Source organism: Scleropages formosus, chromosome 23, assembly GCF_900964775.1.
Source record: "Scleropages formosus chromosome 23, fSclFor1.1, whole genome shotgun sequence".
NCBI classification, from domain to species: domain Eukaryota; kingdom Metazoa; phylum Chordata; class Actinopteri; order Osteoglossiformes; family Osteoglossidae; genus Scleropages; species Scleropages formosus.
The window spans coordinates 19960550-19984482 of NC_041828.1; the positions used below are offsets into that span (position 1 = coordinate 19960550).

General features: G+C 42.5%; 2 protein-coding genes across 3 annotated transcripts; both read right to left on the bottom strand.

Annotated features, from left to right (window-relative positions):
* Window positions 1–1376: 1376 nt before the first annotated feature.
* Window positions 1377–5126, bottom strand: LOC108942482 (putative protein TPRXL). Its single transcript, XM_018765882.2, has 6 exons — window positions 4906–5126; window positions 4621–4694; window positions 3904–4043; window positions 2889–3613; window positions 2668–2802; window positions 1377–1436 (listed from the first exon to the last, which is right to left on the bottom strand). Exons 1-6 carry the CDS (start codon window positions 5002–5004, stop codon window positions 1377–1379), a joined length of 1233 nt encoding a protein of 410 aa, XP_018621398.1. The 5' UTR covers window positions 5005–5126.
* A 9063-nt stretch (window positions 5127–14189) lies between these two features.
* Window positions 14190–21803, bottom strand: LOC108942476 (uncharacterized). 2 transcript variants are annotated; one of them, XM_018765876.1, is made up of 9 exons: window positions 21713–21803; window positions 21200–21303; window positions 20425–20599; window positions 18582–18692; window positions 18320–18376; window positions 17097–17234; window positions 15666–15779; window positions 15285–15368; window positions 14190–15082 (listed from the first exon to the last, which is right to left on the bottom strand). In XM_018765876.1, the coding sequence occupies exons 3-9, from the start codon at window positions 20518–20520 to the stop codon at window positions 14984–14986; spliced, it is 699 nt and encodes a 232-aa protein (XP_018621392.1). In that variant the 5' UTR covers window positions 20521–20599; window positions 21200–21303; window positions 21713–21803; the 3' UTR covers window positions 14190–14983. The 2 variants fall into 2 exon arrangements, 1 of the variants encoding a protein (XP_018621392.1); XR_001966713.1 differs by lacking the exons at window positions 14190–15082; window positions 21713–21803 and adding an exon at window positions 20869–20948 and having other exon boundaries at window positions 15350–15368; window positions 21200–21592.
* Between the last annotated feature and the right edge of the window lie 2130 nt (window positions 21804–23933).

The window sequence follows — 23933 nt, forward strand, 5'->3', positions numbered from 1 at the left end:
ATACGTTCAGCATCCTTCACTATCGTATTTATAGTCGATACAGTTAAACCTGGTTCCCGTGCTATAGACCATAATCTTTGTCCACCTTCATACTTCCTTATTATTTTCAAGTTCATCTCCAAATCGACTGTTGTACGCTTGCAAGATGGTTCTTGTTTTTCTTCAAGTGCACATTTACCACTAAGCATTGTGAATAATCCACCTGGACCGTATTCCTCTTTTTCAAGGAATTTAGTAACTATATATCCAATTTAGTGGGGGTGCAGTGGCGCAGCGGGTTGGACCACGGTCCTGCTTTCCGGTGGGTCTGGGGTTCGAGTCCTGCTTGGGGTGCCTTGCGATGGACTGGCGTCCCGTCCTGGGTGTGTTCCCTCCCCCTCTGGCCTTACGCCCTGTGTTACTGGGTAGGCTCCGGTTCCCCGTGACCCCGTATGGGACAAGCGGTTCTGAAAATGTGTGTGTGTGTGTATATCCAATTTAGTTATTACTCCTGACAGAAGTCATTTTGATGGGTGATTTTAATATTCATATAGACGTGTCGTCGGATATTCTCTCTAACAGTTTTACGTCTCTCTTAAACTCCGTCGGTTTAACAGAAGTTGTTAACGGTCCTACTCATCTCATCATAACCTACGACATAGATGTTCATCATGTAAATATTATTCCTTTAAACAAGATTATTTCAGATAATTACCTATTAATCTTTGATCTATACCTGCCGGTGCCATCTGACAACAGTAAGACCAAAAATCGTGCAGCATACTGATGAAAATACTACTGCTAAGATTATCGATTACATTAGAAACTCTGATTTTGGAACTAGCGCAGATATTGATCAAATGGTTTTTGAGTATAATTCAATGGTGAAATTCGCCTTAGATTCTGTGGCTCCACCAAAAACAAAGCTTATTTGAACTGTAAGAAACTTGCCATGGTTCAAGGAATCAACTCGTGCAATAAAGTTAGAATCAATGTCGTAAATTAGAGCCTACATTTAAAATGTCTTTCAACTAAACGTTTATTATGTAGCTTGGTCCAATTGTCTAAAAAAAAATGAAAAAGCACTTTTTCATGCCAGATCCGAATACTACGCTAAATTAATTGATGAAAATCAGAAAAACCCTAGTTTCTTGTTTAGTACCATCGTTTACTTAAATGGTAAACACAAAGATGAACAGAGATTAGGGTTAGGGTTAGGGTTTGTGTTATGGTTAGAGTTAGAGTTAGGGATAGGTGCTCCATTCCATTATATAACTTTTTTCCGAAATGAACAATGATTTTTTTTTGAACATAGTGATTCTTAAGTACTATTTCCTTATGACTTTTCTTAAAAAAAGAAAAGAAATGAGCTCAGTTTACATACCAGAATGCAAACATTATTCAGGGTTCACAACATAGAAGCCACTTCGAGTTCTCTTGGGTTTCTCCGCATCATCCTACAATAGAGAAATATAGAACAATTTATAACTAAATAAATGTGACACAAAGATCAGCTGTGCTTGTATTTCTTTCTTTTCTCATTTGTCTTTTTCATAGACAGACACACAAATGTGTGTGAAGTATAAATAAAATATAAATGATAAATGATAAATGGTTGAAATGTACAGCTGTGTAATGAGCAGCTGCTATGACTCTGGTCCCATCTGCTTAGCTTACAAGGTTCTTGAAGCTGAGCTCCTTTTTCATTTTTCTTTTTTATATATATACATCACTAAACAAACATGGCAGTACAATGGGTGGTAATGATATAAAAGGACAAAATCACATATTGTTAAAGGTATGAATTTGTTTAACACCCATCTGTGAATTCCCTAAAATGTTAGTCATGAACTAAGATAAATGTGTTTACAAAGCAATGTTAAATTCAAATTATATTTTGTTGCTTTTCCTGTTTCTTGCTGCTAAAGTTAAAATAATTTAGATTTTAGATTTCATACAATTTAGATATTTTTTAACAAAAGGCCTGCCATATTTACAGTATTCCCTGGCACATACAGTACATTGTATTGTGCTGGTAATTATTGTTGGGCCCTAATCTGAAAGAAAGATACTATTTTTTTTCCAGCTGTTTTGATTTAGAATACTTCACACACACACATCTTCAGAACCGCTTGTCCCATACGGGGTCGCGGGGAACCGGAGCCTACCCGGCAACACAGGGCGTAAGGCCGGAGGGGGAGGGGACACACCCAGGACGGGACGCCAGTCCGTCGCAAGGCACCCCAAGCGGGACTCGAACCCCAGACCCACCGGACAGCAGGACTGTGGTCCAACCCACTGTGCCACCGCACCCCCCCTCTAGAATACTTAATTTTACCATTTTTTCTCCTTAACTTGCAGTTTTATTTGAACAAGTAGCAGCCTCAGAGAATATCCATTAGTTTGTATAAAATGCTATACTTTCTTGCCTGTGTGACTGTACAATATTTTATTGAAGTGCAAAAGGAATAACTTTCATAATTCTGAATTCTTTTTCCTTTCTGGAACTGGGATTTGAATTCAGAAATGGGACTTTGGCTTGAAGAATTATTTTCTATAGGACCACTTAGGGAAATGGTTAAAATAGTTGTTGCCAAGGATTGTTTAACATATCTGGAGTAAAAAATTGGAATGCACAGCTGTGTAATGAGCAGCTGCTATGAATCTGGTCCCATATGGTTAGCTTACAAGGTTCTTGAAGCTGGGTTCCTTCGCCATGACCTCGGGACCCAGAGGCACTTGCTTAGCCTTTCCGTATGGGTTTGGCTCCCCGCTCACGTACACAAAGCCTGGCTCTTCCCGGTGACAGCACCAGCGCCACAGCTGAGGAGATGAGATAGAGCGAGGTTAGTAAAGGGCCACCATAGAGACAGATTTTCACCAGCAAAGCTTTCCTTGGGGAAACTCACCACGAGGATGAGGACCACAATGACAAGCAGCAGGATCACACAGGCTAGCACTAAGAGTGCAATGGCCCAGCCTGGGACACCTCCTCCGACGCTTGAGCTGCTCATGGTCATTCTGGGTTCGCTACTGGGTTTTTTCACTGAAGGACTGTGGCTGTCTGAAAAGGGTCTTCTAGTTGAAGTTGTGACACGAACCGTGCTATGACCTTCTGGACCACCACTTGTGACGACACTGAGAGGGTGAGGTGCTCCAGTGCTTTGTTTCAGAGCTGTCAGCCCACTTGTGGGTCTGGTTGAAGTTATCGTGGAACCATTATGACTGCTGGATGTACTTTGATCAGCAGGTCCCTTGGTTGTATACCTTAATGGAGGACTTGATTTCTTGCTGGTGTAATTTCTTGATGTTGTGGCAGTTGACACTGAGGTTCTGGTAGTCTCTGGAAGACTAGTTGTGTTGTTTGTGAAGCCAGGAGTACTTTTCAGTGGAGTACTAACTGACGTACTGGTTTCACTACTAGTATTGCTAGTTGTGGTAGTTGCTGAACCACTAGAATAAGTTGACAGAATAGTGCTCTTTGTGGAAGCAGTAGTGAATTTTGAAAATGAAGAGCTCAAATGATGGGCTTTTGTGCTTTGAGTCCGATGAGTCGTGTGTGTTGAAAGAACTTGAGAGGTCGTAGATGGTTGAGTGGTGGTCGCTGATGTTACAGGGACTGTAACCCTACTGTCTGCTCAGAAAAAAGTTATAATTTAGTTATATATGCATTTATAATGTATCTAACATATTTTAAATAAATTAAGTAAATTGATAAATTAAGTATACAAGGCTATTTCAAAAAGTATCTGCAGTTATTTGCATTTGACCAGAGTTCTAATATTGTTCTGATTTGCCTTCATATTTATGTTTAGTTCTGTTCTTCTTTGTCACTCATAATATCTTAATTCCCGTTTGACCAAACTGAGAATTACAGAAACTCAGAAATCACATTAAAAGAGCGAAAAAGGGAAGAAGAATTACCGGTAACGAAGTCCTTATCTATTTCAAGGCCTGCCGTCTCAGTGCTCCCAAGAGCCTCCAGAAAAAGAATCCTGACCACTGCAGCATTGATCACTGTCGTGTCAAACAGCAGGACCGAGTCTGCGATCACAGATCCTTTTCTGAAACAGAATAAACACAGAAGACAGGGTGAGGTTTTATACACATTTATTGTACTACCACAAATCAAACTCCCAACAAAACCACTGATTTGATATACATTTACATCTCACCATCTGAAACCACTTGTCCCATTCAGGGTCATGGGGAGCTAGAGCCTAACCTGGCAACACAGGGCATAAGGCTGGAGGGGGGACACACCCAGGACAGGATGCCAGTCTGTCACAAGGCACCCCAAGCAGGACTTGAACCCCAGACTAACCAGAGAGCAGGACCCAGTCCAACCCAGTCCAACCCACCACGCCACTGCGCCACCGCCCCCATTTACACCTCATCATGGTTAAAACTAAAATGTGGTACTGTGGTGTTAAGATAGCGATGGGCTACAGGTCAGCAGGGTTGGTGCTCCAGACATCCTTGAGAATACATCCACTGTGCTGAAATGCAACAGTGCAGTGTACAGTAGGTATAATATGGTAGAACATGGTATAGCTGACCTGTATAAATTCCAATGTAACAAACAGCACTTGCTACCATGGTCAATAATGTAATAATGTTGGGTAAATGATAAATTAGTACCTGAAGGACATCTCAGCAACACCTAGATAAGACTCCTTGGTGGGACAGAAGAAGCAGGCATAGGCCTTGTTCAGCTGAAAGATATGAAACAGAATGACGTTAAGAAATTTTGATCAAAGCTGAACATTGGAGACAACTGAATGTATCCTCCTTATCCAAAATACACAATGCTTAATGGACTACTTCAGTACATCCAGTAAGGCCATTAGTTCATTTATTGGGTTATCTTTTTATGGTATTTGTTGAGAGCTGTTATGCCACCTATAATTTATGTTAAAATCCTACCACTTCAGTAACTTCTGCCCGAAGGTCTTTATAGGCTTGCGAATTCTGGTCATTTAGAACATCTGTAAATTCACGGTTCTTGATTCTTATGTCAAGCATGAAAGCAGTCTTGTCTGTTTTTGCTGTCTCCCTCTGCGGCCTAACCAGAGCTTGGGGTTGGAGACCTGGCAGGAGACTTGCTGAGAAGGCACCTGTTTTGGGAAAGATTGCAGAGGTCAGTGGAAAGGAGCCTAATTCTGCATTTATATTTACTCATTTGACAGATGCTTTTCTGAAAAACAATTTGCAACTCAGGCTTTACAAAAGTTTATTGAAGTTTTGATCTCATTTATGTCACAGTCAGGAGGTCAGTAGAAACTGTTAGGAAGGATTCAGCAGCTCTAAGGGAGGGAGGGAAGTCACTCCACTACATATGGCCCAAAACTAAGAACTGATGGAACTCTGATTTTGGATCCATTCTGAGTAGAAACCACCAAGTGCCCAGAGCTGAAGGAGCACAGTACCCTTGCTGGGATGAAGGCAGTTTTCAGGTGAAATAGATTTCATGGGATTGCAAAGTGTTGCATCTCTGTGTTTTTGAGGATTTTGGTGGACAAATACCCATGTGATGAAAGCCCACAGGTTGACATTTACTTCATGGATGAAGGATGCAAAGCCACAGAAGTGCACTTTATGAAAAAACAATGTGTGTTTGTCTGCACTCAGTTTTGGTCGACTGAATTCTTAAAGGTCCGCAGACTGAGGTGTAAATCAGACGGTAATGTAATGTGATCCCACCCAGTGTCTTCACATGAACAAGATCACTGCTCCAATCAGTGTTGTTTTCACAGATTAAGCTTTTGTTCCTTAAAAAAATTAATTCCTGAGTAGAATTCAGTGGGGGGGGGCATGGTGGTGTAGTGGCACAGTGGGTTGGACCAGTTCCTGCTCTCCCATAGGTCTGGGGTTCCAGTCCTGCTTGGGGTGCCTTGTGACAGATTGGTGTGCTGTCCTGAGTGTGTCCCCTCCCCCTCCAGCCTTATGCCTTGTGTTGCTGGGTTAGGCTCCGGCTCCTTGCGACCCCTACTGGGACAAGTAGATCAGATGATGTGTGTGTGCACTCAGTGTGAGCCCCAGTAAATTCTGAGTACCAGATTATTGTGTGTGAAGGGGGAGTGAGGGTGTGCCCAGGCTCTTGAACCCTTGGTGGGACACGGGGCTCAGGTTAGGCCAGCCGAAGGCCCCCTATTCATCACTGCGCTAAAATCACTCTGATTCCTTCAATAGGCATCTGGTCTCATGAGTTCATTTATCATATTCATGTAAAAGGTTCCTACTTTGGTATAAAAAGTGCTACTTGCTGAGATGGAGCACTGCTTTGGAAAAGTTACACGGAACTAATGGTCATGACAAGTATAATTGTAGAAATATTGATACTAATAAGTACAGCCATATATTGTCCTGTAGTTCTACAGCATCTCTCCTTCAACAGAATGACTGAATAATATGAAACTGAATCACCTCCCAAATTTTGAAGGAGCAAAAAAACTTCTTTCACTTTTACAATGTTTTAGCTTCCTTTCCTTCTGAACCGATGTACAATGTGTAAATGAACAACTACTGTATGCAGTTCATTGATTCGCCATGTAATGATGTGACTTCAGTTGTAAAGCATGTTGCACTGAATTGTTTATCAGGGGATAAAATAGTATCCCATGAAATTCTAAACATTCATTAAATTAAAAATGTATTAAATGAAAAAAACATAGAATAGTACTAAAAATACCTAAATTATTATTCATTTATTCAAAGTTAAAGAACTATTAGAAATTAAATATAACTGCCTCAGTTCAAATATACATATATATATTTGCTTACCTGAAATTGCAGCTATCAAGAGGAAAGATGTAATCCTCAAGCAACAATCCATTGTGAGTCACTGTTAGATGGGGAAACAGCTCAAAGGGATGAAGAAAATCCGTAATTCGAAACGGACCTCTGGAAAATCCTGTCACAACGACTGTCCCTGCATGAATTGAGGCTTTTTTACCAATGTAGCATGAAAGAGAGTCTGACGGATTAGCAGGGCTGCAGCCCTCTTATATTAATGGGGTCATTTTTCATGTGTAATTTGGCAAGTGCATCCAGGGTGGGGAGCTTTCACACCAGTTTGAAGTATGAGTGTGTTCAGCTTATCTCCATTTGCGTGACTCCTAATGCAATTATAAATTCATTCAAAAAAGGCTCAGTCACATACTTTTCTCCAGCGACACAGATTCATGGTCACAAACCAAAGTACTAGAAAGTGTATAAATGTGGAAAGGGCTTGACTGCATGTGCTTCTGTAGCAAAGAAGCAAGAGTATCATGAATAAATGAAATCAAAATTAGTGTGTTTGTCCTTTTCAACCATTTGTTTATGAACTGTAGCATTTAACCGACAAACGTAAATTTTTCTGCCGTTACTTTTGTGTCGACCGACTACTGCTCACCTCATCGTGTTTCTGGGTGGCAATGCCGATCGTTCGACAGAGCATCACGTTTATCGCTAGCCTCTCCAACACAAAACTATTAGATGTGAAGTACATTTCACCATAAACAAATATTATTTATTTTTGAATGAATGAATGAATGAATGAATGAGAACTTTACTTATCCCAAAGGAAATTGTATAATGTTCCTAGAAAGAGTAAGTAGAAAATGTGTGTATGAAAACAATATTTTCTCCAGGAAGATGCCCAAGTTGGTCCATCACTAAGTGGCCCACGTTTCAAATGAGAACTTTCTTTTCTCACCTAAACTAATTCCAGCATTGAACACAATTCAAGGTTTTCATACATATTATTTGCTCCTGGCTAAGTCAGCATGGCTCACTAATGTCAGTTATGTGTTCAGTTATGGGTTCAGGTTTGGGTTCAGTTTTGGGTTCTGTTGTGTTTCAAATTTTAAACTTGATATGTGAGGAAGTGACACGTACTGCTTCTCCAGCTGTTACATGTTTTCCATCAGCTGTAGAATTGGTTCACTGGACACCCTGCACACCGAACATACTGGATACACTGGACACACTCACACTAGGGGATATTCCTCTTTTGTTTTACAGATTCTTATTTGACATCTTTCAAGGTCTGGCCGTGGAACGTGTCCTGTGTCTAACTTCAGGGGCCGAGAAACAGCTCTGGACCCGGAGCTCATTTTCATCACTGCAGAAGCTAAATAGAATAAAGCAGCAGTCAGAAACCAAGTGGGAAAGTGACAGAAGTCTGTCATTTGTACATTGAACATTATCTTATTTTAAACTATATTCAGCTGAGGAAAAGGCATCTGTCAGTTTATACGTCTGAGTGAAGACAACTGAATGTTAGATTTACACAGACATATAGATAGATAGATAGATAGATAGATAGATAGATAGATAGATAGATAGATAGATAGCAACCTGTATTGCATATTACTTTTATCCGTCAACTCCCCATCTATTATGAAACTAAATATAAGATAAAATACCTATAGGGATTTTCTATGAAGAACTTAGACTAAAGAAATTGTCCTTTACTATTAAATTTGACAGTGGATTTAACTAGGAAGGGCTCTCTTATTGCTCAGTTATAAAACTGAGTGGTGGTGCAGCTGGTTTGGCCAGGGCCTGCTCTCCAGTGGGTCTGGGGTTTGAGTCCTGCTTGGGGTGCCTTGCGCAAGACTGGTGTGCCGTCCTGGGTGTGTCCCATCCCCCTCCAGCCTTGTGCCCTGTGTTGCCGGGTTAGGCTCCAGCTCACCGCGACCCTGTTCGGGATGAGTAGTTTCAGACAGTGTGTGTGTGTGTGTGACAATGAACATCACAAAACTATTATTTTACCATCCAAATCATTGCATATCTGGTTTGTCACTGATGTCGTAGACCACAGACATTCAGTAGTAACGGTTAAACAAATATCATTACAGTTCGGCTAAATGTTTTATAATTCATCAAAAAGCAGTGATGTGCAGTAGGGCACAACAAAGATCAAGATCAAAACCAAGCAGATTGTGAAGAGAAGTTCATATACAACGCATTATCATTTTTATTTAGGAAGGTGTTCAACAAATTTTGAAATTAGGGCATTCAGTCACTGTACAAACACTATGACAGTAGAACGCTTTTAAACATCGGGAACCGCTTTCTACTGAGGATGCCGTCTCCCACATCCTGCACACCACTCTCACTCACACTGACAGCAACAAGGGGAATTATGTGAGGCTGCTGTTTATAGATTATAGCTCTGCCTTTAACACTATAGACCCCTACAGACTGGCCTCCAAGCTCAGGGACCTCGGACTAAATGCCCCCCCTCTGTGACTGGGTCCTGGACTTCCTTTTGGGCAGACCTCAGGTCGTGAGATTGGGCTAGGCCACGTCCAACATCATCACTATGAGTACAGGAGTGCCACAGGGTTGTGTTTTGAGTCCTCTGCTTTTCTCTCTCTAGACATATGACTGTGTGTGCTCCCATAGCACCACTTCTATCGTCAAGTTTGCCGATGATACGGTGGTGTTGGGCCTCATCTCCAACAACGAGGCAGCTTACCTTGATGAAGTGGAGAAACTGATATCATGGTGCCAATTAAACTGTCTCTCCCTGAATGTCAACAAAACGAAGGAGCTGATTGTCGACTTCAGGAGGAGGCGGCAGAGGACCTACAAGGACCACTCAAGATCAGCGGGACACCAGTAGGAAGAGTAAGCAGTTTGAAATACCTTGGAGTGCACATATCCAAGGATCTGACCTGGACTCATCACACTCAAGCCCAGGTGAAAAAAGCCAGGCAACGGCTGTACCACCTGAGACAGCTGAGGAAATTCAGGATCTCCCCAGGGATCCTGCTGCAATCTGGCAGACGTTTCTGTAGCCTGATGGCCAAAACTGAGAGGCTCAAGAGGAGCTTCTTCCCTCGGGCCATCAGACTCCTCAACATGGACACATCCCGCACTTTGAGGACCCTGGTGGTATAGTGTTATTCATCAGCGCTGCACATTACACTTTATTAATGCACATTCAATACCTTGCCCATTTTTTGTTCTCTAAATCTTAATTTTAATTTTTTACATTTTAGTTTTAATTTAGTACCCTGTACATTTTTTTTTCTCTTTTTTCTCTTATAGTCTTGTCTTTTTTCTCTTTTCTTGTCTTTTTTTAAATATATTTCTCTTTTAAATACATTGTCTTGTTTGCACAGTCTACAGAGTTGACTTGATTAACATTTCACTACAGGTTGTATGTGTGCATAACTGTGTATGTGACAAATAAAATCTTGAATCTTGAATCTCGGTTGTGACAGGGAAGCAGAACCATCTCAGCTGTTTTCATACTTTATGCTTTTGTGTTTTTATCAGACCTGGTACAGGTTTTTAATACTGTGTGTACTGGCATGTCTGCATCAGCAACACACCAACACTGTTGTTGGGTCAAAATCGCATGAATACTCTCAAGTGTTCAGTGCTCCACTCAGTAGCACTGTTTGCTTATGTGATCCTATAGGACCAATTACCAAAGATCTGTTTTCACAATATTTGCTTGTATGTTTGTGTTTTTTTTCCCCTCCAATAACCTCTCCCACCCCAGCCTTTCACTTTTTTCCAGATCTCTCTTTGAAAGGTGTCTCTTGGTGACTTGGTTCAGGTGCATGTAGTGCAGCAGTCACCGGTGTCAGGAGTGGGCGTGGCCATAGGGCTTCATATAATAAATGTATGATTACGAAAAAAGCACAAAAACAAAATGCAAAGAATCATGAAGGAAGTGGAAGGAAAATTAAAAGCTGACTTATTTTGGGACCTGAAAGAACTGAAAAGTTTAATACAAACAAAACACTGAAAAGAAAAATAAATATTAGCAAAAGTAAAAGAAGGGGGAGCAGGGGTGTAGTGGGTTTGACCGGTGCCTGCTGTGTGGAGGATCTGGGGTTTGAGTCCTGCTTAGGGTGCTGTGCGGCAGACTGGCGTCCTGTCCTGGGTGTGTCTCTTTGGCCTTGCGCCCTGTGTTGCCAGGCAAGGCTCTGGCTTGCCACGACCCTACTCGGAACAAGTGGTTGTTGATGATGGTTGGCTGGAATATATCAGTCCCATATGGAGATATGCTCTGAGAAGATGCTCTTCGAATTATATAACACCCACAACCCACATATGCATTAAGGGAAATTGATTTGCTTTTCTGATGTCTGGAGTCCAATACATCTCCTTGTCTTGTCATTTCCATTTTGTGAAAAAGTAAACTAATAAACATGACATCATCCTAACCTGAGAATCCTGAAATAAAGTGTTTCACTTCAGAAAAAAAAAAAAATCAATGTTGTGAACAAAACTCATTGATTGCAGCTTGACTTAATGAGTGCAGTAACACAGCACAAATTAATTGCTTCAGTAAAAACTTTTGCAAACTTTGCAAACAGTAATAAGATTAATCAAAAATAACTGCGACATTTTATTTGCTTCCATTTAAACTTACATGGCACAATTTTCTGTGCCTGAAATTTTTAATAATTTAACTATAAAATGTTTACAAAACAATTAAATCAGAAATGTAAAGCAGAATCAATGTATGAACTGTTAATGCACAGAGTGCAGAAATTAGGATTAGAAATTCCAGATGCAACAATTTCTCACAAATATTTTGCCACAAGGACCACCAAACAGGATTCGATGTTTAGTGGGCTGTATCAGTCATATTCCAGAACAATAGGCCTTATTTATGTCATCATTAAATTAATAATCCAATTCTGCAAATGTATTGTGTGCTCTGTACAACATTACTTTTAAAAAAATTCTTCAACCAGTCCCATATGTTTAACATATTATGGAGGAAAAGGGTTGCATGTCAAGTTGCAGGTGAAAAGGAAAAAACAGGATGCTAACAGTATGATGGGTAATTTTGTTTTATTATACTTTTATTGTTTTAAGAGGAAACCAATATGACGCTTCCATGAGTCTCTCGTCACATATCGCGTCATTGAGTATTTGTGTTCTAACGACGGTTTAGGAAAAAGGCATAAAGGTACATTGTGCTGTTTCCTTTATCATTTCTAAATATAGGAGCGTGCTAACGTCACACAACAAAAAGCAAAGCTTAAACACTTTCTTTTAGGATTATGTATCATAAAGCAAATCAATTAAAGAGCCATAATTTCCCAGCGTTTGGAGGAACGCCTGTTGCATTAATGGGGTGTGTCAGTGTGTTCCCAACCGTGTCCAGCCCTACAAGAACTTCCTTTACACACTCAACACAGGTACGTTATGTTGAGAAACGTGTAAACTGCATTTTTGACCTGTCCGGCTGCAATGACCTCTAATGACCTTCATGCAACTTGTCTGTCGCACCGTCGCTCTATGGCCAAAGCATTTTCCTCCCTGCAGTATTAGGGAATTACTATTATCTTCCAATTAGTCAAACTGAAGAACCTTTCATTCAAGCTCTAGGGGCAGCTGAACATAACTGTTCACATACTTCACTTGATCAGGACATGTCCACAAAATCCATATCAGTAAGAGCTCTGATATGTAGCTACTATTTACATAATTTATTTTCCTAACAACTGTTGCCAGAATATTACACAAAACTTATTGTTGCTTATTTGTACTATAGGATATTTACAAAATGAATTCAGTAGTTCCATTATTACATTTACTTATTTAGCAGATGCTTTTCTCCAAAGCAACTTCCAATGAACTCTATGAAGTGTTACCAGCCTACACACCTTATTCACCACAGTGACTTACACTGCTAGATACACTTCTTACAATGGGTCACTCATCCATACACCAGTGGAGCACACTCTCTGTGTCACTCATACACTATGGGGGAACATGAACAGCATGTTTTTGGACTGTGGGAGGAAACCCACACACACAGGGAGAACATGCAAACTCCATACAAACTGAGTGGGGATTGAACCCACGCCCTGTCATCCCACCCAGGCGCTGTGAGACAGCAGTACTACTTGCTGTGCCACCCAACAACAGAAGTAGAAAGAGCAGAAAGTACATACATATACGTATACACACACACACACAGAGTCTGAAAGTGCTTGTCCCAAGCAGGGCTGCAGCAAGCCAGGGCCTGACCCAGCAACACATGGCATAAGGCTGGAGGGGGGAGAGGACACACCCAGGACGGGACGCCAGTCCATTGCAGGGCACCCCAAGCAGGACTCAAACCCCAGACCCACCAGAGAGGAGGCATAGGCCAAACCCACGGTGCCACTGCACCCTCTTTGAGCAGTAAATTTTGTGAAATAACAGTTTAGTATTAAAACAGCTAGATATTTTTACTGGAGCACTGCTCATTAAGTACTTTCCTCAAGAGTGAAATAGCAGTGTCCCTCCCAGCACCAACCAGGAAAAAACCTTCAGTTAAAATTCCTGTGAATGGAATGGAAAAAAAAATAGCCATGAAAGCATCTGCTCTTGGTAATATTCGAATTCATATTGTAATTCACAAACACATTGGCTGAAGCCACTTGTCCCAGGCAGGATGGCAGCGAAGCGGAGCCTAACCCTGGGCAACACAGGGTGCAAGGCTGGGGGGGAGGGGACACACTGAGGATAGGATGCCAGTCCCGCGCAGGTCACGCCAAGCGGGTCTCAAGCCCCAGAGCCAGCAGAGAGCAGGCCTTGGCCAGACCTGGCATGCCACCACACCCCCATGGAAATTAACAATTTTTTAAAATTCCACCTAAAACAAACACACATACAACACCATAAACACAATCCTAAGAATGAATCATGAGACTCCAATAACCTTCATAATGATTACATAAATACCAAATTTCAGTTCCAGGCCATCCCTGAAGTCATCCCGGGATCATATAACGGATTGTGGAGAAAAAAATTAACCTTCTCATAATTGTGATCTGATGTGAGGAGCCAAAAATGTTTGTGACATTTGTCACTGACATCTGAGGACAGTGAAAACAATGGACTGGTATGTAGTTGCTCAGCTTCTGACAGGGATTGCACAAGCTGTCATATATATGTAAAAGGTTTAAGACAGGAAAAAAAGTGTCTTTATTCAAAAAGGGAACTGATTCAGTCCAAGCTTCAGTAAACACACACACAGTCTGAACCACTTGTCCCACGCAGGGGTCGCAGAGAGCCCGAGCCTAACCCAGCAACACAGGGAGAAAGGGGACACACCCAGGACAGGACAGGACGCCAGTCTGTCGCAAGGCACCCCAAGCAGGACTTGAACCCCAGACCTACCGGAGACCAGGACCCAGTCCAACCCACTGCACCACCGTGCCCCCCCAGCTTCAGTAAAGCAATAAAAAAATAGAGACCAAGCACTATCTAAATCTCAGGTATTTGTCTTATTTATTATCCAATTAATCAGAAAGTGTAACACTCTTCTATAAATAACACAAGCACACCGACAACTTGCTCGAACAACAATGTACTTCTTACTTGTTTGTTACGCTCTTCTAGAAGGACATTCCACATGATCACAGCACACAAGCAGTTATGGCGACGTTACAGCAGTGGGCGCCAAGGCTGAGGGCACCACAGTCACGCAGTGCAAGTAGGATGAAAGTACAGACAACATTCAGCACTATTATCACCAGAATGTACATTCCATGCACTTCAGAGCATCACACTTGTCCATGATGAAACATGTAAAAACTCAGACGTGATTTTACCATTTCAAGCTAGTTAAAGCCCACTGTTTAATTTAATTACGGCTATTTTGTGTCGTGACACCATATTCCTCAGTGGAGAAAAAAAATCCCTTGCTTGTCCCTAAATTAAATTGATTAAATGGCAGGCAATTTGGAAAGATTATTAACCAATCAGGAAACAGTGACAAAATGACATGCAAAAAAATGATGTTGACATGTATGGTGAGGTGCGTTTACTGTACGTCTGAAGATGACACACTGCACATGATCATATCTAGTTTCAGCCTCAGCACTGATTCCAGCAAGACAGAATCTGATCAGACTTAATTTAATATAATGTCATGTTCCTCAAACACATTCATGATCCACTTTTGGATTTATCAGCAAACTACCGGTACCGGTAATGGGCATCATCCATCACCCGGAGGAGCTGAGCCGTGGCTGAGGACCCCCCCTCCTTATGGCTGCGCCTCCATGTCGGCAGGCGCTACCTGGGGCTCATCCACTGGCGTGGCCAGTTCTGGCATTAGTTCCCTCTCTGGGCTGGAGATGATCACCTGAGCACAGAAGAAGAACAGGTGGAGGACAGAAGGAGAACGGGAGGAAAATAAGAGAAGAACAGGAGGACAACAGAAGGAGAGTAGAAGAAGAGGAGCAAAACAGGAGGAGAACAGACCCGTGGTGAAGAGCACAAAGCCACGGAATGAATGGAGAACAAAATGCCCTCGTCATGGTCCATCATGTGAGGGGAATCCACACCTGGGGCTGCTGTGCAGGGGGCTCTGGACGGACCACGGTGGACTGCGATTGAGGTCTGGACACCACGAGGCTGCCGACAACAAGCTAAGCAGGAGGAACATCAGGAAAAAGGCGAGGAGAAGGATTAGCTGTTAGCATGTAGACATATATAACACACACTTGAAATGCCAGAATTAGTAAGAAAATACATTGTAAAAGCATATTTTTACAAATAAACAATGAAACTGACCATCTGCTACAAATACAGAACGAAGTTACTGAGACATTCTGAAAAATATTGCGGCAGGCTATCAGCAGGCGCTAAGCGCAATGTACCAGAGCTCTGAGAGCTCACAGTGGGACAGACTGAGGGGAAGGAAGACAAAGGGGACGAGTACTGACCGGGAAAGATCCGTTGGCCAGAGCACTGAGCCCGTAGAGCAGCGCTGTGATGCAGATGAGCAGCTCGAGCACCAGGAACAGAATAAGAGTGCCGAGGATTCCGTCGATGAGCATCTGTGGGGCGAGCAGAATACACGGATGTCACGGGGGGAATAAGTGTTATTATAATTCACCAAATTAATGCACATACTGGAAAGCTTGTTATAATTACTATTATTAACCAATGATAATTAATGTACATTGTGCAAAGCTAAGGGGGGCGTGGTAGCACAGTGGGTTTGGCGGGGTCCTGCTCTCTGGCGGGTCTGGGGTTCGAGTTCTACTTGGGGTGCTCTACGGCAGACTGACATCCCGTCCTGGGTGTGTCCCCTCCCCCTCCAACCTTGTGTCCTGTGTTGCTGAGTTAGGCTCCGGCTCAACATGACCCCACTCGGGACAAGCGGTTTCAGAGAGTGTGTGTATTACTATTATTATTATTATTATTAACTAGGGAAAAATAACGCATATGCTCTAGACATTACTACAATAATAATTATTATTATTGACCTAGGTGAATTAATGTTGGTTTTACACTTCAAGTGACTCATTACTATTTACAGAGCTGAGCATTTTTTCTGCAGTGGTTTGAGGGTTCGAGAACAGCAGCCACACTAAAACAAGGGACCAGCATGTTGTCTGAGCAGGCCTGATGGGACACAACCTGCTGACATCCATGACATTTTTTCAGGACTGATACGATTCATGTGAGCTTTTTTACAATGTGTTCTACAGTGGGTGGCGCAGTGGGTTGGACCGGGTCCTGCTCTCCGGTGGGTCTGGGGTTTGAGTCCCACTTGGGGTGCCTTGTGACAGACTGGCGTCCCGTCCTGGGTGTGTCCCCTCCCCCTCCAGCCTTACGCCCTGAGTTGCTGGGTTAGGATCCAGTTCCCTGTGACCCCGTATGGGACAAGTGGTGTGTGTGTGTGTGTTCTACAGTGGGTATTTGAGCAGAATGTTTTGAGCGCATGTTCAGTAAAAGAATAATAATAGCACTATGCAACACAATTTTTGTTCCTGGGTAGTAAGTGTTATTTCCTATTTGCTTATGCCTACAAAGTATAGAAAATGCCTATTATTCCCTTCAAACTTTGCTTTTTTGACCAGGACAATATTTTGAAATTTACCTATTTCCAACAGGAAAACAGGCAAATTTGTATATTTTCATTCACTTAAAGGCTTGAAAAACTGCATACGAACCAAAATTAACATGTATTTATACTAAAGTGATACAAAAATAACAACAAACCTGATCATGACCAGACCACTCCCCTCAACTATGTCCTAACCACTCCACCCCAATCACACCCCAGCCACACCTGAACCACCACACCCTGATCACACTCCAACCACACCCCCACGACCTCCCCCAACCATGTCCTGAGCAGCACTCACCACAGAGTAGTGCTCCAGCCTGAGGCAGTGCTCACAGTGGTATGCGTCTTGCCGATAGGGCAGGTGTTTGGACAGAAGCCCGATGGCCGCTGTGGTAAAGGCAGCGCTCACCAGATGCAGCACCAGAGTGGCCTTCACCTGTGGGGGGCAGTCATACAGTGGAGTCAAAGAGCCTTCCTATGGATCATCTTGTAGTGTCCCAGAGTCAGTAAAAAAAGCTCTAAAAGTTGTCTGTAACCCCCAGGAAAAAAACACACTGTATGTGCATGAACAACCAAATTAAATCTTTGTTGCAAAGTGTGTTTTTCCTGCTAGACATCAAAATGATCACTTGGATCACAACTTAAATACAGTAGCGTTCAAAAGTTTGGCATCACCCAGAAATGTTCATGTTTCTGAAAGAATTGAAAGAATTTGAATTTGAAAGAATTTGAAAGAATTTTGAAAGAATTAATACTTTTTTATCAAGGTACCATTAAACTAATTTAAAAAATATAGCCAAGACATCACTACTAGTGTTGCAAATATCTATTACTGTGTGAAATGACAGATTTATAGAGTGTAGTGAAAAGATGACTCCAGGATGCTGGCCTTAGAGGAAGTTTCAAAGAAAAAGTCATATCTTACAGCACGGTTCCCTTCCGATAATTTTGTTGTGAGTTGCAAACCCCCTTATACTGTATTAATCATAAGTACATATAAGCAATTAACATGCAAACATGCATGAGTGCTGCATGGTATGATATGGTTTTGTTACATGCTTGTAAGCGTAGTGGTTAGAGCTACTGCCTTTGGATCCAAAAGTTTCAAGTTCAATTCCCATCTTTAGCTGTATTGCCCTTGAGCAAGGTACTTACCCTAAATATCCCAGCAAAAGTACCCAGCTGTATAAATGGGTGAATAATTGTAAGCTTGTGGTCTGTCATATGTCAGGGTGGTCGTAATTTGCATATGTCATAAGTCGAGGACCACCTGTAATTTTTTAACTTCTCAAACAGACTGTGAAAAATGAGCTGACTGGACATCTCCATCAAGCTGGGAATGTTCTGTTGCAGAAAGTAGGGCACCACAGGGTCCAGCTGTTGGCGATGTTGCCACCCCAGCACTGGCTGGACTTCTCTGCCCAGCTTCCCCAGCATGGACTTCTCTGCCCAGCTTCCCCAGCGATGCCAGTGAGGCCCCTCCCACCACGACTGGTGGACACAGGGACAGTAAGAACTCACCCAGAAGACAGATGGGCTCCTGCCGGCGTGGACAAATGCTGCTCCGGAGAGGATGAGCTGCAGGGACAAGCACACAGCTCACTGAAAGCCATCCAGAGGCCATGACTGAAGTTCACCATCTTCTTACTGCCCCCACTAAGGTATAAATAAGAGAACAGTGCACTCCCCCAGATGTTCTTCCACAGGTCTAAACTGATCCTTATACTTTTTTCCCTAACAGTTCTATATGCATTGGTGGTGCAGGTACTCTGGTGTTACTCACCTGTCCAAAGACCACGCAGAGCACTTTGATGTCTGCAGAAAAGTGTATTTGCTGTTGAAGCAGCGTCACACTCAAGCACAAGGTCAGTACAGCAATGATGATCTGGATGGCCTAAGAGCGAAAGGCAGAGATGACCAGGATACTTCATCATTTTTGCCTTAATTACCCCAAAAGCAGCAAATGAGGTAGCAGGTGGTGAAGTGGATAGGGAAATGGGTCAGAAACCTGAAGGTTGCTGATTCAAAACCCACTCTGTAGTAGCATCCATTGGAACTGATGCCTTCAGACAATTCAAGATTCTTTAGAGTCTCAATAATGAGGCATGAATAGGATTAAAAATGGTTTATTAGAGTTCTGTAAAATCCCCCAGATGTCACCCATCGTAGATGGCCACACCTGCAGCCTCTGCACTGTCCCTTATACACCCCGCACATTGTTCTTTATCTACAGGCCACCCGGGGGTCTCTCACACAGCAGTGTCCTGCATTCAACAATTTCAGTGGGAGAGTAAAGAAATGGCATACAATTAAGATAGTGTGAAGTAAAAGAATAAGTCATAAATGAACCCCATACAATTAATTAAATCACTGTGACCTAATAAAGAGTAAATAGTAATGAAACAATACAAAGTGCACCTTACACCACCGTGTCTTACCCTGCAGTGCTCCATATTTGGGTCATATTGTATAAATTTGTCACTATAAACAAGTGATTAGTAATAATGTCCAATTTGGCAGTTTTTGCACGCAGGCGAAAACAGCTCTGTACCTGCGGTACCCGCCCAGGGGCTGCGGCTGTGGGCTCTGCCCCTTTTCCAGAGGGAGAGCTGAGTGGGTGACGGGACCCTCACAACTGGAAAGAGATCTTGGCCCTGACAAGATTTTTTTTTGCCATCAGTAGCCGAGGGTCAAATCCCTGTACTCTAATATTATAGACATGTCTGTAAACATGGATGATTGGATTTTTAAAAACAGGAAAGGACTAGACATGGACTTCTTTGAACTGTGGCGCTGGAGGAGAGTTTTGAGGACACCAGGGATAGCCAGGAACACAAACAGATGGATAGAGGATCAAATCAAGCCAAAATTTTTAATTGAAAACCCAAATGATAAGAGTGAAGATATTGTGTTTCAGGCAAATCTTAAGAAGATCAGAATCTCTCAAAAAGGCTGTAATACTCAGAAAAGCTGGAAGAAAAACAGACCAAATGGATGGACTTGTCAGAGCAACAGTGGACACTCCCCTTTCAACACCAAGGACACAAGTTTCTGGAGTTACTATTTTCGTGGTGGCCAAAAATCAACATCAGCTCATGGCTCTTCACATGAACCACAACCTGTTAACATGGGCCCACTGCAGAGAACACAGCAGTTGGGGAAAACACCTCTTGTAACTGTAGGTTGCTGGATCAAGCCACTGGTATAACCCCCTGAACTGCGGAAATGGAAAACGTGGGGTTGTATAAAGTAGTGAAATTCTTGTTTAAGCTAAAACTGTCTGCTAAGAAGGAAAAAGGGAGTTCACTCAGGCAGAAAATGGCTTATTTAAGTTATTCAGTATGTGCCTCAGTCAAGGTCACAGCAGAGGTGATCTTCAAGGACTTTAAACCCACAACCACTGGCGCACTACTGCAGCCTGCTGCCCAGAATAGAACATAACATTACCGCAGTATGCACCCCTTTTTCCACTCAGATTTTCTAGATGAGAAGGAGGCAATGGCTGATGCTGTTTTGTGTTTGTCCAGAAATATTGAGGACAATACAGATAACCAAAGACACGAGTGCAGCTGGACACATAAACAGGACTGGCAGCTCCCCTGAAAGCCGGGGGGGACACATCTTACCCCTAGAGTTTTGGGCTCGGCCCTCTGGAACATCTGCACCTGCGCAGGGCTCAGGCTGTGGCTGGTGGGTGTGGCCTCCTGAGACTCGATGCCCATGTTGCTGCCTCAATTCTAGACACCAGCGGGGATGGACAGAGAGGAGCGCCTCCTGTGGACTCTCCGGAGAAAGGACAGCCTGAGGAGACGAGGCACACGGTGATGGGGGGGACAACGACACTAAAGTGGAAAAACTGGGCAAAGGGACAAGGCAACCGATGACCTCCTTTTCGTTATATGGAGGGGCACCGAATGTACAGAACTGTCCACCGTCCTTCAGACAGGTCCTTTAATTGTCCTCAGAGTGTGAGAGTGGGAAAAACACACATGAGAAAAGCCTACATCCCTCTTGGAAACAGTGTATTTTTCAGAATGATGACAGAAGACATAGTGTGGTGCGGAGCCGACCTTCTCCTGCATCTGGACACGCAGAGGGACTGCAGAGGAACGACTCTCACTGTCGCCCTGTCTCTTTAAGCCAGGACACTCTGAAAGGAGATGAAGGATGCGATGATGCTCGCACCCGAGTCCGTAAGACAAAGCGCTGCGTCATGTCCAGCACAGCGGCTTCTCCCCCGAAAACACGGACTGAGCTGTCTCAGCCAGAGTGTCTCAGTCTGACAGTCAGCATCTCTCCCTCCTGCTGCGGACGTCGGATCGCGTCCCCACAGCACAGGACGCGGGAGCGCGCACACACAGCTCACACGGAGGACACGGCGAGGCCATTTTCCTGACTTACCTGCACACCGGCTCCGCTTCCTTCTCTTCTTCTTCTTCTTCTTCCTCTCCTTCGCTCTTCCTTCGGGGGAAGGTGGTCGAGGCCGTCCGCTTCTCCGCACTGCGCTGCAGCGGAACGGGAGTACAGAAAGCAGCCGCTGGGTGGCGCTGGGTGGCGCTGCGCTGCGCTGCGGGAGGAGCCCTTCAGTGCCGCAGTGGTGGGGAGGGACCCCGCAGTGCCCTGATTCGGCCCCTCGCGCTTGCCAGCACTGTCCTTTCATTATATGAGAATTTTATTTCATTAGCCGGTGACACACCTGTCAATGCCCCCCCCACCTCTAGTCTATCCAAAGTACATACAGTGCGTATGAATACACTGCATTATATTTACATAGCTCATGACGTGCCACACATGACGAGGTAAAGTGAAAATTCGGCAATAAATAAATAGAATTCGAAGTAAAAACGTTTAAGAACTACATCAAAATTATGTTTATTTTAAACTTATTGACACAGGTTCACAAATACAAATTACCACAATATTGTAGCGAAAACACCAGAAAATGCGATAAAATCGGCAACTGCAACAGCAGCAGGGTCGGAAACAAGTGCGCGTGTTCGTAGCGCATGCAGACGAACCCACGTGATTCGAAGCGTCACTGTAATTGGGTATTAATGAGAGCTCTGAGCGGAGCGCGTTAGAAGTTCCAAAAAGTAAATGAGCGTATTGTTTTAGTCTTGTAGGTATATTGATACACCTAAGATGGGCTTTATTACGAAAAATGTCTTTGTTCTTATAACTACAGGGTTATTTTTCTTAAAAAATACATTTCTATTGATACACTGCAGAAAAATTTTATAGACAGTCATTCTGGTGTGTCCCCCTCTGATGGTGTCACCCGGTGCTGTCCGCACCCCCCCAGTGACGTCACTGCAGAACCATCTTTTCAATACTGACAGTGTCAATATTTCCCTCCAAAACCGTAAACACAAATACATGTATTTTCAATTCAATTAATTTTTGTAAAGCTCTTCTCACACAGTGACACAAAGCGCTGAACAAAGGCATAAGACAAAGAAACAAGACAGTTAACCATATTGTATACTAGTAATACATTATCTATGTAGTTATTTAACTTCCGAGACAAATCAGGTGCAGAAAGCAGAGAACACCCACTTAGGGAAGTTATTGCTTGGATAGAATGTATGTATAGAAATATAGAAAGAAAAAATTAGAAATATACATACAATGGAGAGAAATACCAATAATGATACACTATTTTAACTAATGTATTATTTTCAGTGTTGACATGTATTCATCCACAGGCAATGCACTTACTCCTGACAGTGCAGTGAAACACAGTAAAGGGTTTGCACATCTGGGTGAACATATAGTGCTGGAGATTTTGAAAGGAAAGCAGATTTTTTTTTTTTTGTGGCACAAAGGCTTTGACAGCAGCAGCTTGATGGCCTTACTAGTAAAGTTCCGCTCATCCATTCAACTTGTCATGCCACCAAGTCCATTATTTGAATTGCTTGATAAGAATAAGAAATCTATTTTCAACACATAAATACAAAACACACATCTGCTATTGCAATTAAGGTAAAATACCTTTAAGGGTAAACCAATAGGCTCCTGCAGTTTGCTGCAACAACGTAAACTCAGAAACATTCATTTGACACAGCAAGTTTGCAAAGTAGCATTTGCATTTCAAACATATGAAACACAACATGCACTGCAAATTCACAGCATGGATGCCAGTTAATAGAAGTGGACAGATTATCACTAGTCCATCAACAGGATTTTTTGGAGACAGGACTCCCAACATAAGATGTGTCCATAACAAATGTTTCAGAAAAAAAGGGATAAAACATTCCAACAGGTATTATAAAATCAGATTTCAAGCAGGCACACCACATTACCCATAACCATTCTTCTGTTCACAACACTTATGCTACAAAAGAATGACCTACATATTATCAAAGACAACATTTCTGTATGTTTAATTGAACAGCTACCTTCAAAACATTTTTGCTGCAGAGCAAATGCCACCTGTGATTCTGCATCCAACCTCTAAGTGGCAGTAAAACAGTGTAGGACTTCATAAATTCAACTTGGTTCCACAGTGTTCACAGCTCCTCTCTGGTGTTCTTCAAGGATGGTGAACAATCACAAGACGAAGAAGGCTACATGTCTATGTTGTTATTCGGTTCACACTCACCACCACTGGAAAGTCATTTTTGAAAGCAATGCATTTTTTTCCCCCACTCACTTTTATTTGAATGTAGTTCACACTTAAGATGTTGGTCTTAGACTATATTTTTATTGTAGCTGTATCCAAGACTATAAGAGAACATACACAGCAAAAAAAAAAAAAAAAAAAAGATCTTTAATTACTTTTATTGTATGAATGAATGAATATCACATTCAAAAGGAAATTTCAGTCATTTGCAGCAGCATACAGTACACAACATAGACAGACACAGGAAATACGTATATACATAGTCACAAGACAAAACAAACAAGCATATTTATACACAGCAGAGGGAAGGGTGATGTAAGGTGTAGTAAGAAAGAGGTTGTTAGGAGGTCACCAACCTTACAGCACAAGGATTGATTGTTGAGTCTGACAGCTGCTGGTACAAATAACCTGACTGCATACATAATAACGCAAACTAAAACACAAGATGCTAACAAATGTTGCACATTGTTTCAACTTAATAAAAGCCCTGTAACGGAATAGTGTCCTGCATCA